The sequence below is a fragment of the Cyprinus carpio genome, chromosome B4 (genome assembly GCF_018340385.1).
Source record: "Cyprinus carpio isolate SPL01 chromosome B4, ASM1834038v1, whole genome shotgun sequence".
Lineage (NCBI taxonomy): Eukaryota > Metazoa > Chordata > Actinopteri > Cypriniformes > Cyprinidae > Cyprinus > Cyprinus carpio.
In genome coordinates this window covers 14,238,957-14,253,262 of record NC_056600.1, presented here as the reverse complement: position 1 = coordinate 14,253,262, position 14,306 = coordinate 14,238,957, and the positions used below count along the sequence as shown (strand labels likewise).

Here is a 14,306-nt window from a genome sequence, read left to right as displayed (position 1 = left end):
GTGCTCCATTCTCCGGGCTGCTCTCTTTAAGGCACAATTGTGCTCATTATACTATGGTGTCGGACTGTTTTCCTTAATATACTTTAAAGGTAAAGGAACAACCATACCTAAGTTCTAGAAAAGAGGGAGTTTATAGTTTTTGTTACAACATCAAGTTTTACTGAGCTGTTGGATTGCTGAGGAATTAGGCAAGTCACAATAATTATTTACAAAGCATTCTTTTGTGTTAGAATTGATGGTTCTAGTACATTTGTAAGAGGGAGTTGAATTTGCAGTTAACTATATGGAGTATACACAAGACTAGATAATGATCTGAGATATCACCACTCTGCTGCAGAATTTCAACGCTATTTACATCAATTCCATGTGACAGTATTAAATCTAAAGTATGATTACAATGAGTAGGCCCTGACATGTGTTGTCTAACCCCAATGGAGTTCAGGATGTCTATAAATACTGATCCCAATACATCTTTTTCATTATCAACATGGATATTAAAATCACCAACAATTAAGACTTTATCTGCAGCAACACTTACTCAGTTAGAAAATTTGTGAATTCTTTGATAAAGTCTGTATGTTGCCCTGGTGGCCTGCATAAAGTAGCCAGTACACGCGTCACAGGGGATTTATTATTAACACTTGTTTCTCTGGATAATGTTATATAAAGCACCATTACTTTAAACAAATTATACTTGAAACTAGACTTCTGAGAAATACTGAAAATATTACTATAATTTGTAGTAACACCTCCCCCTTTACCTTTTGGACGTGGCTCATGTTTATAACAGTAGTCTTGGGGTGTAGACTCATTTAAAATAATGTAATCATCTGGTTTTAGCCAGGTTTCTGTCAAACAGAGCACATCTAAGGTCTTGTAGTTTACCTTTTGGACGTGTTTGTAGTTTGTGGTATGGTATTTATTATTCATTGCTTTATCCTTTTTTATCTCTATTAAATCTGTTTTTGATTTGTTGAACATCAATTAAATTTTTACCCTTAAATATTTTTTTGTATTAGCTAGTTCAGGGAACAAGACAGAGAACAGTCTGTATAGTATGATATCTAGGTGAAAGAGTATCTGTGTGCTGAGAATTAACTGACTTCTGTGACGTGAAGTGGCTAGCAGTTAGTCAAGTACAAACTCTAAGACTATGTGCCATATTTCTAGAGAGAATAGCAGCACCACCCCTCGAGGGATGAAGACCATCTCTTTTCAGCAGGTCAGGTCTGCCCCAAAAATGCTTCTAATTGTCTGTGAAACCAGTGTTATTCTGCGGGCACCACTTAGACATCCAGCCATAATAACAATAATAACACAGGCTAACCAACACTTGAAATATGAGAGATTATGCAATGATGTTGTTCAAGCTCAGCTGGTGTTCCCTAGATGGCCACCAGAGGTCTCATGTGTCCTTGTTTGAGCACATGGCTTGACATGTCTTTGTTTGTGCCATGTGCTCACCTGTCTATTGTATTGACACTGCCCTTCCTGTTATCTGTTTATTGGTTCAGTTGCTCGTTACCCTCCTTGTTTGTGCCCTGTTTATACCCTTTGTGTTTTCTGTCCTGTGTGGTGTGTTGTCGTTTATTGTTTCTCTGATTGCTGTCAGTTCAGTCAAGTTATTTCTTTCTGCATATTTGCTCTGCTCAGCTCTGTTTTGTTTTGTTTTCCCTATCACTTTTATTTTCTTGCCATGTTTGACTGTTGTCTGGACTTTTTGTGTTTCTGTGTTTCTCCTTGTTTTTGTTAATAAATATCCTTATTTAAGCTCCCCTGGCTGATCTGCATTTGGGTTCTGTTTGCAAACCGTGCCAAGCCAATAAATCTGAAATAATAATAAATTAATATGATTGGTTCATATGATGTTGTTCCAGTACAAGTATTTTTTTATTTATTTTTTATGCAGTATGTCATATAATTCAAGTTAAATTCCTTTATGGTGCTTTCCCAGGAAAGAGTGCTCCTTATTACTTAATACTGGTATAATAATGAGATTGAACTTGGCTGCATTAGTTGATTTAAATAGTCTTAGTCTTTAATGTACAAGAAATTACCATTATTAATATTAATAAATAAATAAATAACATTTATACCCTGATACACTGGGACTATACTGTTTTTATATTTGAGGAAGTCGTCTTCAGTAGCTATCAAAAAAAAAAAATTTCTTTAAAATTTTTAGGAGAAATTCTTTTATCTTTCCCTCTTTATTTCCTCAACCATAACTTGCTTTCTCATACAGAGGTCGTAACAATAGTTAATCATTTACACCTAGGAATTAGATTTATAGCGATTATTACTCCAGTAAAAGTAAAATCTGTACGTGTCTTTATTTGTATACTTGAAAATAATTTTGTCTCAGGTCAGGAAGGACAGTGTATATTTTAGAAAAATGTTTTTTTATTTTAGAATAAAAATAGTCCACACAAAAATACATACTATTCAAAAAGGAAAAATGTAAATATACAAAAGGCACTGATAGTGAACTGAATAGAGTATTTGTTCACCACAAATCCAATAATTTAATGACATGACACATTGACATAATCTCAAGCGAATTCATTCTGCATGCAGCACAGTACACAGAATACAAACTGCTACATGCTAAATCAAGTAAATTATTATATACATAGATTTTAAAGAACTACATAGTGAAAGTTTCAAGTTGGTTCACTTCAAAACCTTGTCTTTGGTTTGGTGTCTGTTTCGACTTCAATTTTCATGTCCTGCAGAAAATAAAGCAGATTAACCCAACTGAGAACTTCTCTCTTGAATAGAAATTATGATGCACTATTGGATGAACTATTGCTTTAAATCATAGTTTTTAATATGATTTAATATTTTAACAGGTTTAATCCCAGGTGCTTGCTGGGTCACTTACTTCCATTGTTTGGATTTTCAACCCATTGGATGTGCTGCTGCTGTTAATGTGTTGCGATCGGAAACTTCCTGAGACCTGTTTACGTAAGTTCAAATCAGTGCACATAGATAATTATGCATTTTTTAGAAATGCAATAAATGAATCTTTGAATGAACAAATTAAGCTTGGACAAGCTCTAAACTGTTTTGTTCACCTCCTCGCTCACAGTCTTCGGTGGATGGGACTCATGAATGAAGAGCATTGCATCATGGATGGTCAAAAAGAAGATAGACGTCTTGATTTCATCATCAAAAAATTTACAGTTCCTCAGCTTCTCTATGATATACGCTGGAAACGACATGTCAAAGGTGAGAGTTACTTCACAGTCTTAATATTACATACAATTAAGCTATATTACAATAGCCATGGTATTGTAGAGAAACATTGTAAAATACACTACAAATACCCCTGAAAGGAAAAAAGTACTTACGGTCACAGCCTACTATGTAAACATCAACACTGACGCGTATAAATTCCTTTAAGGCCTGTTAACCGAAGTGATTATGGTTCATTAGAGATGTTAAATAATTAAACTAGAATTGCATGCTTTGATTAGCAAAAATTATTAAATGTGCATTTTGTTTTCAGAATGAACACAGCTGCCGTACCGCTTTAAGACCCTTGAGTGCAGATATATCCAGGAATGAGACCGCAGAGAAGTCCAGGATCAAACTGTGGATGTTCACAGGAGGAACTCGGATGTTGGCTGGAAGATCTGCACTCCAGTTCACCTGGATCGGAAGATCTGAATAGTCTGTGGGCTTGTCTAGATCCTCCATGTTGCTTTCATCCTCTGACTCTTCGATGGGCATTGAGCATGTGGCCTGTAGTCCGTTCTATATCCGAAAGAAGTCAAATAAACTTTTGATAGATATCTAAATGAGATTTAGATATCTAAGATGTAAAGCACTGGATGCAATACATCCACATTACATAACATTTATTTGGAATTCCTTGAGTTTATTGGTATCATGTTTTAAAACTTCAAGACGTACAGATGTTAAGGTCAGCTCTCCTTTCTTTATCATTTTCTTAATCTTCTTCACTGCCTTATTCCTCTTCCTCAGGATTCTCAAAGGATTAAAGCCCACCTGCCACAAAGTGAACAGGTTAGATTGTAATCATGTCAGCCGCTAATGTCGTCTAAAGTTAGGGCTGTCACTCTGAAACTACTGCACTCACAGCATCCTTCAGTTTGTCTCTGAAGAAATCGATATTTGCGAAGAAAATGGGAGATGGGATTCTGAAAATCTTCACTCCCTCTGGCTCATAGATCTGTCGGAGATTCAGAAAGACAGAAAATAAAGCCAAGGCAAACCTTTGTGTCTTTCGGCAATATGCTTCTTTTCACAGCGCTTTAAACTGTGCTTATCTTGGTCTATCATGTAACCAAGTAATAGGTAATAGAAATAACACATAATGATTATGTTGCCGGATGTGTCTGTAGTACACTTACATTGACATAGTCCTTGCGATCTCTGTAGATATCTGTCCCTGAGATATTAGCCAGGACACTGCAGCGTGGACTGAAGATCAAAAAAGATAAATTAATGACTACCAAAAAAAGAGGAAAAGAACAAAATGACAGAATTTATTATAAATAAGAATATATATGATAGTGATTACACTAGATTACACTAGTTGATAGTTGTTTCTTTGCCTAAATCGCAATATCTTTAAAGAAGCAATAAATATCTATACAATATTCAAATTAACTCCCATTATATTTTATTTTTCATCTAGTTAATTACTGTAGATCTGTCAGCACTTACAACTGAGCCCTGAAGACCACAGTGAGGAGCTCCAGTCCAAGACCAACAGCAAGTCCTAAGTCCAGCCCCAAAAATATAGCTGCCAGACAGGTCCCCACCCAAACAATCTGGAGAAAAATGAACAGAAATCAGTGATACTAATTATTTGAGTAAATTATGAGATTCAAGAATGTAATTCTAATTCAAATTTGTCTACTTGATTGCACTTTTTCTAAAATCCCTTCTTTGCATTTATATTTAGAAGTCAAAGGCTCTTACGCAGTCAGGACGGTCTTTCTTCCACAGGTAAGGGACTGTAACCACCTGCATCAACATCCCCTTCAGGTTCACGATCACCACTGCGCCCAGCACTGACTGCAGTCATACAACTCCATATTTACCTCAAATCACAACAACTTTTATTAAAGGATTTACACTTTGAATATGATTCCTACCTTTGGTAGAGGTTCCAACAGAAACCCAATCCCCAAGATTACCACCAGCACAATAAGGGCAGAAAGTAAACCGGCTATCTAAAAAGTAAATTTTTTGAAAAGAAATTATTTTATTTAGCAAGGATGCATTCAATTGATCAAAAGTAGAAGTGAATACATTTATAATGTTAAGGATTTTGATTTCAAATAAATGCTGCTCTTTTAAACTTTCAATTCATTAACTTTGTTGTCTCATGGTTTCTTCAAAAATATTAAGCAGCACAACTGTTTTAACAATGATAATAATAAGGAATGGTTCTCAAATCAGCATATTTGATTGATTTCTTAAGGATTATGTGACACTAAAGTAGCTGAAAATTCATCATCTTAAAAAAAATTAATTAATCATTTTAAAAATAGAAAACAATTAAATAAACATCTTAAAAGACTTTCAAACATAAAACAATCTTAACGACCCTGTTGAATGATTGAAAAGAACATTTTGACATAACTTTTATGTTTATGAGAAGGAATATGATGTAATATTTACGGCACTGTTCTGTTTATTGTATTATCTGCAACATGTCTAAACTCTTTTGGAACGCCAGAGGCCAGTATTTTTCTGTTGCTGGAAAACAAATTCCCTAATTGATATACCACAGATGCAAAATCATATTTTTGTCTTCCAGCCAAGATGGAAAGCTTGCAAACAGTTTGAGCTGTTTACCTGTGTTTTTCCTCCGGTGCTTTCTTGAACTGCACTTCTGGAGAGAGCCGTGCTGGCTGCCAGAGACTTGAATGCTCCTCCAAAGATGTTGCTTGCCCCAAAGGCAATGAGTTCCTGCGTGTTTATATGTGTCATTGCAGAAGTTCTTCCACAGACTGTTGTTTGTTGCATTTTAAATGGAATGTTATTCAGGACTTACTTGATTTCCATCTATAAGGTAGTCGTGCTTTACAGAATAGACTTTAGCTACTGCAAAAGCCACGGCAAATCCCACAATAGCTATTGGGAATGCCTCCACTGCTGTCATCTGGAAAACCTGCAGGCTCGGAGCGATTGGGGACTCAAACCTGGACAGAAGAATATGTGTTTATTTTTTATGCCACCTACAGTTCTCTTCAGTTAGCTTTGTGCTCTGAAGCATATGAACAGCTATAGCTATAGAACCCTATAAAATCATATTAGTTTCTTTTTTTTCTATTAACAGACTCTTTGAAAGGATCTAAATTTGCCAAGATGATCTTTTTTCAGGTATATGCATTAAAAATGTATAATCTTTCTCTTCCTGAAAAATGTTCAAAAATATTGATGACTCATCCTGCATTATAATTTTTTGTACAATCAAATGCTCTTTACAATTAGAATGCCCTTTACCCTGATACAATTGTGTATTATTTTTTAACATATATAATTTTTTAACACACACACAAACATATATATATATAAAAATTTATGAAGATTGTGATGCTTACGTGTTTGGAATTTTTCCCACCACATCCACTCCGTGATTTTCGCTGAAGTTGAATGCATAGGAGACGCCACATGCGATAACGGTCTGTTAGTAAAAGTAATTTTAATGATTCTGACATTTAAAACTTGATTTGAACACAAAAGATAAGATGAGACAAGGACTTGTGCACTTAGGAAATCATATGCACTTGAACAAATATTAACAAATACAGTGCTTGGCAGGATAGTTTGAAAAATATAAATCAATATCGGTTGATAAACTTTATCATGTCATAAAGATGATTAACCTTTCTAAATGTCAGGTTACAGAAAAGGTAAAGGTTATATGGGTACAGAAATGGGTTAACTCAGCTCACCATAATGACTTCTATGGGGATGGGCACTGGTAACTTTGACTTAAACCTGTCGTTGATCTCCTTTACGCCCAACACCATCACCATCACCACAACTGAAGTCACCAGATCATGGATGTTGGTGGAGGTGATCTGGGTAAATAAACTCTTAAGAGTCTGCAGAGAAACCAAAAGACAGATTGTTTTGCAGGACATTTACATTCAAACAAATAATGCTAGAGCTAGTAATACTATAAACGCTCTTGAACTCAATATATTGCTATTTTTAATGCAGGCTGTGGGTTTGTGAGTTAGATATTGTTTTACTATAATTTCTTTGTTTACATATGGATGGAAATACACTTTTATTACAGTTAAGAGCAATCTGATGAAGTGTAGAAATGATCAAGCTTTTGTTAGGCAAGTTAAGCAAAACGATCATGGCCACAAGGAGCAAGAAAAATGTCTTATGTCCTACATATATAATAGACAGTGGTCCACTGAAACCCGGCACAGTCAGTCCAAGTACAAACTTGAGCTGCGAAACCAGGATGTGAACAGCAGCTGCGGTGGTGAATCCTGATATCAGAGTATCCGACAGGTACATCACAATAAATCCCACCTGCAGCAGCCCCATACCAAGCTGGAAACAAATAGAACGAAGATAAGCATTAGTGTGATTGAAAACAAACATTGCTTTTACGTTTTTAACGAGAGGATGGTCGATGTACCTGGAATAGACCCACTAGGAAAGTGAGGGAGGCAGACACTAAGATTCTCTGCTCATCTTTCGTCAGGCCCTCAAAAGCAGTGATGTTGGCAGGCAGCCCCTCATCAGGCACCAATCTGGTCACTACGGCCCCCACCATGAGACTCAGTACAGGAAAAGCTCCTGGTGTGAGTAGATTTACAGTATATCACATGTCATGATAAACAGGCAAAAATAATTCTGATTCAACCTGTTGAATTCTGATTTCACCTGTTCAAATAATATAAATAATATAATCTAAAGTATGCACATACATTATACATAATACATTATAATTATTATTTGAACCTATGAAACATAATTTGTTAGTATTGTTGTAATTTTTTCCCTCATTTGAATCTTACAATAATTGCATAATTGGAGATTTCAATCAAAAGATGCACTTAGTAGAAAATAGCTGGACGATGATGATTTATGATTTACACATACATATATACATATTATTTACATGCAAAATAAATATTGTATATTATTACGTTATTATTGTTTTTGTATTTTTCTTGTGATTTGAACCTATGAAGTAGTATGGTACTGTTGTTGTCTTTTTCTAGTTTTAATAAGGTATTAAAACATAATTTTGCCAAATAATTTTGAAGATTTTGAATCTTTCTTCAGTGGAATACAAAAGAAGCTGCAGAAGCTGTTGAAAAGCTGGCTGAGTATGTAATGGCCGTGAGCTATTTTAATTGAGATCAACTGTGCCAGATCTAAATTAGAGGCTACTTAAGTCACAATAAACTTTAATGGCATTATTTATAGCGATATATTCAGACGGCTTTTCCAACAGATAGACGGTCCTGGTGTGTCAATGACACCAATGTTGTTTGCCTCAATCGCATAATCTGTTCACAAGTGCACTCACCTACAGAAATGTGTCGTGAAGTGCCCAGGAAAAAATACATGATGACTGGAAAAAAAGCAGCATATAGTCCATACCAGGGAGAGATGGATGCCAGCAAACTGTAGGCTAGTCCTGAGGGAATAGTGGTGATAATTATTAAGCAATCCCTGGTAGCATAATTAAATAATCTTCATCTGATCTGAAGATGCCCTTATTCAGTTACTATACCTTTTATCAACACTCCGTTCACTATTTTCAGTTTCACTCAGGGCCATCACAAATGACAATTTTTTTTAAGTATATGGATAAGATAAGCAAAAATTGTTCCTATTTTTGTTAGGAAACTTCAGGCGCTCTACTGTGCATGTGCTAAAATGTACCATATTTTATATATTTGTCAGCAAACTTCTTAATCTTAAATGCTTCCTTTGCTCAATATGCACTGCATTTCTGATGACATGTTAATCATTTCACTAACAGTTCACAGATTAATGCACTTTTCACTTATTTTGACACATTTCACTGTTGATACTCACATCAGTCACAGAGCTCAATTCATAAAGATAAAGTATCATTCCCGTAGTGTAGCATTCTTACGGCCCGATATCATATTTTATCTAATATCATGAATCTATTTCAGTAGTTGAGCTTATATAGTAAATGTTCCTGTTGAGTAACTCTTAATAAAAGCTTAATATGATTTTACCTTGTAGTACGGCAACCAATCCAGTGCTGACGCCGGACACAATGTCATTCAACAGCCAGTCTTTGATTGAGTAGATTTTCATCCATCCAATGATAGGCAGCAGAGAAACAGCAGTATTCTTTGCACGTTCGGAAGTACAACTAGCAAACAAATAATAAATGCAGCTTAATAATTAATTAAAATAATAATTAAATTAAATAATTTCTTGCCTCTAATTATTACACATTTCCCTGCACGGCTTAATAAATGTTAAGAGATCAGGCTTACGTGAAGTACTGTATAAAATGGTCCAGCAGTCTTTTGTGTTTCCGATAGACTTTTGCATGTTCGTCTTCAAAGGTGTCTTCTGAGTGAAGCGGTCTGGTTACTGAATACCTCTGTGTTGAGGGTCGGAGCATTTTGTGTTGGTAGAGCTGGGGCAATACCCCTTCTGATCTGTGTGAGGTTATTAAATAAATGTAATTCCTGAATATCTGCTACAACTCTGGCAACTGTCAAGCTGTAGCTCTTGAATTTGTATTTATATTGATAATCATGGAAATGTTGTGTAAGTTGGAGGTGTTTTCTCAAATGCACTATGAGTAAACATCATGCTATAAAACAGTGTGAGTTCACATGTCTGGTGTGATGAGTGTATGGTATGAGTGTATGTGTGTGTCCACCTGCACATTTAGCCTGATATCTCTAAGATACAGTAAATGTTCCCATGGGATTTTCCATAATTTAAGATGCTTGTCTCCTTGTATATGAAAATATTTTTGATAATTAGGCTTTTTGTCAGGAGTTATGTTGTCATGATCTATAGTATGTGGTAAGCAGCTCCAAAATAACATTCAGTCTTATTGTTTTTAATCTGTAATACCAGCGCCCTTTGGAGGTTTAGCAGGACTGCTTATAACTTTGTTTGTAAAATTTTTACAAAAATTTGTTTACATCATATATAGGTTTTGCCTTTTTAAATCAGATTTTTTATTTAGATTTTTTTTATCCATGGAATGGTTTTTATACAAATGAATGAATATATATATATACACTACAATTCCATTTATTAAAAGAAATTAATATTTTAATTCAGCATGGATACATTAAATTGATTAAAAGTGACAGTAAAGAAATTTACATGGTCACAAAAGATTTTTTTTAATTTATTTTATATATATTTTTTTAAATGCAGTTCTTTTGAAATTTTTATTCATTTATGTATCCTGAAAACAAATGTATCATGGTTTCTACTTAAATATTAAACTGGACAACTGTTTTCAAAACTGATAATAATAAGAATTTTTGACAGTGAAGACTGGAGTAATGGCTGCAGAAAAGTCAGCTCATCACAGGAATAAATTACATTTTAAAGTATATATATATATATATACATATATATATATATAGTGATATATATATATATATATATACAGAAAACACTAATGCACGTATTTCAAAAACACAAAAAAAATCTTACCAACCCACAACTTTTAAACAGCAGTGTATTTTTGCATTATTATAATCCTACCTGTTCAGTGACGTATCAGATAATTCCAATTTGCTGTCCCTGTTTTGCTTCAAAAGTTGCAGTGGTCTGAGATCTTTAAGACCATGTCTATTTATAAATTGTTAAACTTATCATGTCTGTAATTATTAACAGTTATCAAGATACCTACTTTACATTGCCAGCCACATCTCCGTCTTATCCATGACCATTGTTCTTTCTGATAAAAGCTTGGCAAAAGCCAGCCGCTTATCAATTGCTCTTTTAATCCTCTCATACCTCATAAGGCAAAATCTTTCGATATATTGCAGATATAATGTGGGAAACTTCTTAGTTTGTATTTCTTTTTTTTTCTTTTTTTTTCATTGTGTCAAAAAAAAAATTCAAAATAAAAAATGTTGGCTATAACAACTTTAAAAAAAAAAAAAAAAAATTATATTAGTTCCAGTTCAGATGCTGATTGATCAGAAGAGCATTTCATTTGTTGTAAACTAATCAAGGTATATTTTTATTTTGATTTTGCTCTTTACCTTGTTTGTGTGTTTGATGTATATAATGAATTTCTTTTTTTTTTTGTTTGTATGTTACTTGTTGTTGATTAGTTAGTTCTTTATTTAAAGTTTGTGTTATAAACTTTTACAAAAGCAATACGGAACGCACTGTGTTGTGTATTTAGTAAGGTTGTTAGGTGGCTTGGCGAATAAAAATAATAATTATAATACAAATAGTTTTAGTAAGCATATATAGAAGATGCTTTTATCCAAGTTACATACAGTACACCTGATAAGTACAGTTTGTAGAACCAAACTTGCTGTTGCCTAATTTGAACTCCTTATGTCATATTAGGAATTATGCCAGAAATTATGCAAAACTATGCAGCATTTTTTTTTCAGTGACACACAATTCATTGTAATTGTGAGAGATCCTTAGAAATGGAGATCGTTTGAAGCTCAATTGCATGTGATTCTCTGTAAGATATTGCGCAAGGATGACTGTCATCCTTTACTTACAAATCCTCAACTGTGTATGATTAGTAATGTCACATTCATATGTTTATCACTAGGCTATTTTTGTTATTCAGAAATTTTTAATGTGGGTGTGTTTGTGTGTGAGCATACACTGTAAAAATATTAGGAATTCAATACAAAAATGCATGTAAATGCATCAGTTAATAAGTTACATTGTTAACAGTCAGTCACATATATACATTTTAAAAGACAATGCATTTGATTTAAAAAAATTTAAGTTTACTTTTAAATTATATTTTATAAAGAATTAAGTATGCTTTTGCTGTTATTGTTAATGAAATAATACAACTATTATTATCAATAGTAGAAATATTATAACCTGTATGATTGTCAGTATGTTTTACATTAACAAACAAATTTAAATTGCTCAAAATAGTTGGTCTGTTAACATTATGTAATTTACATAATACAGTTATAAATAACCCTGTTTCTTGCCCTGTTGTTGCCTCCAAAAGTAAACATTTGGACATCATGTCCTTCAATCAAATTTATGAATGAGTATATCCAGCCTTTCGCTTACATCTGAACCTGCAGCTTTTATCATCAAATTAGTTTATGCTTCTGTTTTCTTTAGCTCCAGTAGCTCGCATTAGAACTGGCAGCTCTTTGATATAAGAGGTTTAAATACTAGATAACTGCATAGATGAGCTGAAGTACAACCGCTTTTTATCAGTAACATGATATGAGAGAAAGGATGCGTTTGATATCTTGGGATATATACAAGCGTGGTGATCTTTATTGATATGCATGTTGACCCTGCAAGCAGTAAAACAGGAACAAAAACTAATATAAATGCTATTTTGTTTTATACAGTAGTATACACTACCGTTCAAATGTTTGGGGTAAGATGTTTTTGAAATATGCTCACCAAGGCTGCATTTATTTAAGAAAAAATACAGTAAAACAGTAATATTATGAATTATTATTTCTATTAGTATATGTTCAAATGTAATTTATACCTAATAAGGAATTCTGAGCAGCCATTAATCTTGTCTTTAGTGTCTTGAAAATCATTCTAATATGATGATTTGGTGTTCAAGAACCATTTTTTATTATTATTGATGTTGAATATTTTTTTCTGGATTCTTTGATGAATACAAGGTTCAAAGGAACAGCATTTAATATGCATTATAAATAAACTTTGGTTTTTTTTCTGTCACTTTTAATCATTTTAATACATCTTTGTGGAATAAAAGTATTAATTTCTTTTTAAAAAAATCATACTGACCCCAAGCTTTGAATGGCAGTGTGTAATATAGATGAATATAATAATGCATTAGACGCTGTAACACTAGTCATATAAATTTTTATTTGTATTTGATAATATTTACTTGCATATGTATCGTATTTTCCCATTTCTTTTGTCCTTGTATCGTTATCATTACATTATTTATGCGTCATCACTGAGGGTGAAAATTATAAATCAGTACTCTAGACAGATTTTTACTGCATAGACTTTACACCTAGAACCATAATAATAATCAGATGATCACTGTGTGATCTTTGCAGATAAGACGTCAATCCTCACCTAATTTATCAGTTTTAACTTTCACTGATGTCATCCCGACACATTACAACATAAGCCTTGCATTAACATTTAATTAGTCACACATTTATTAGAAAAGGTGTGTCATTTATGGTCCATAGAAGTGACCTGCTGTTCTTGTTTAAGCCTTGTTGAATTATACATTGATACTAATACTAAAGATCAAAGTAAAGACTTGATACAACGTACCTTAGAAAGCCTGGGTCAGTCAAGTCAGGGATTTGTGTGTGTGTGTGTGTGTGTGTGTGTGTGTATCAGGCACACATGTTCTTGTGTGTTTAATGTGCTCAGTTACTGTTGCTAAATGTTTTAAGTACACAAAAGGCCTCCAAATAGAGCAACACAGGAATGTCAACAGAAATTAAACAAGTGCTTTTTTTGTTGAGCTTGTAATTTGTTTCATCTTAGACAAACTGCAAGTTCTCTCTCCCTCCCTTTCTGTGTATGTGTGTGGAAAATTTCAGACATTTTAAGAAGATGATTGTCTATATAGGTCAAATTTCTTCATGTTTAGCATTGTTTATCAAAATTGGACTTGTGCCATTTAGTCCATGTCTGTTTGCTTTGAGGTCATGTACACCTAAATGCTGATAAAATTCACTTTGGACATTTAAACATTAGTCTTTCTTTTTTCCAGGAAAACTGACAGAAATGATTGACAGCTCTTGAACTAGAAATTTTTGACCAGTCAGATCGTCTATAAAATGAAAATGCCACACCCCTAATACCACCTACTTCTGACTAGCAACAGCAGATAATGATTTACACAGTTTTATAAATTAAAGACTATTGGCTCTTTTAAAAATTAATAAACAATGTGATGCACTCCACCCCAATTTCCTGTTGTAATAGGAAATACATCAACACAGGAAGTTAGTGGTGTTCTGTTAATTGTGCTTGAATTACTCATAATGTGTCACAAAAAAAATTGATAACAGGCCTTTTCTTTAGTTTCTGACTATAGTGTTATCCATTATAAGAACAAATCGGGGTCAGCAGAATGATGAAACAATGAA

The 14,306-nt window shown here is 33.6% G+C and overlaps 1 protein-coding gene across 3 annotated transcripts; it reads right to left on the bottom strand.

Annotated features, from left to right (window-relative positions):
• Positions 1 to 2,413: 2,413 nt before the first annotated feature.
• slc26a3.2 (solute carrier family 26 member 3, tandem duplicate 2) lies at positions 2,414 to 13,578 on the bottom strand. 3 transcript variants are annotated; one of them, XM_042722116.1, is made up of 21 exons: positions 13,480 to 13,578; positions 9,498 to 9,665; positions 9,231 to 9,370; positions 8,546 to 8,656; positions 7,646 to 7,806; positions 7,393 to 7,557; positions 6,939 to 7,091; positions 6,585 to 6,667; positions 6,035 to 6,182; positions 5,836 to 5,949; positions 5,130 to 5,207; positions 4,954 to 5,049; positions 4,696 to 4,802; positions 4,380 to 4,449; positions 4,106 to 4,198; positions 3,919 to 4,014; positions 3,532 to 3,759; positions 3,354 to 3,408; positions 3,078 to 3,211; positions 2,885 to 2,959; positions 2,414 to 2,729 (listed from the first exon to the last, which is right to left on the bottom strand). In XM_042722116.1, the coding sequence occupies exons 2-21, from the start codon at positions 9,626 to 9,628 to the stop codon at positions 2,679 to 2,681; spliced, it is 2,289 nt and encodes a 762-aa protein (XP_042578050.1). In that variant the 5' UTR covers positions 9,629 to 9,665; positions 13,480 to 13,578; the 3' UTR covers positions 2,414 to 2,678. The 3 variants fall into 3 exon arrangements, with proteins under 3 accessions (XP_042578050.1, XP_042578049.1, XP_042578048.1); XM_042722115.1 differs by lacking the exon at positions 13,480 to 13,578 and adding an exon at positions 10,741 to 10,821; XM_042722114.1 differs by lacking the exon at positions 13,480 to 13,578 and adding an exon at positions 9,893 to 9,915.
• Between the last annotated feature and the right edge of the window lie 728 nt (positions 13,579 to 14,306).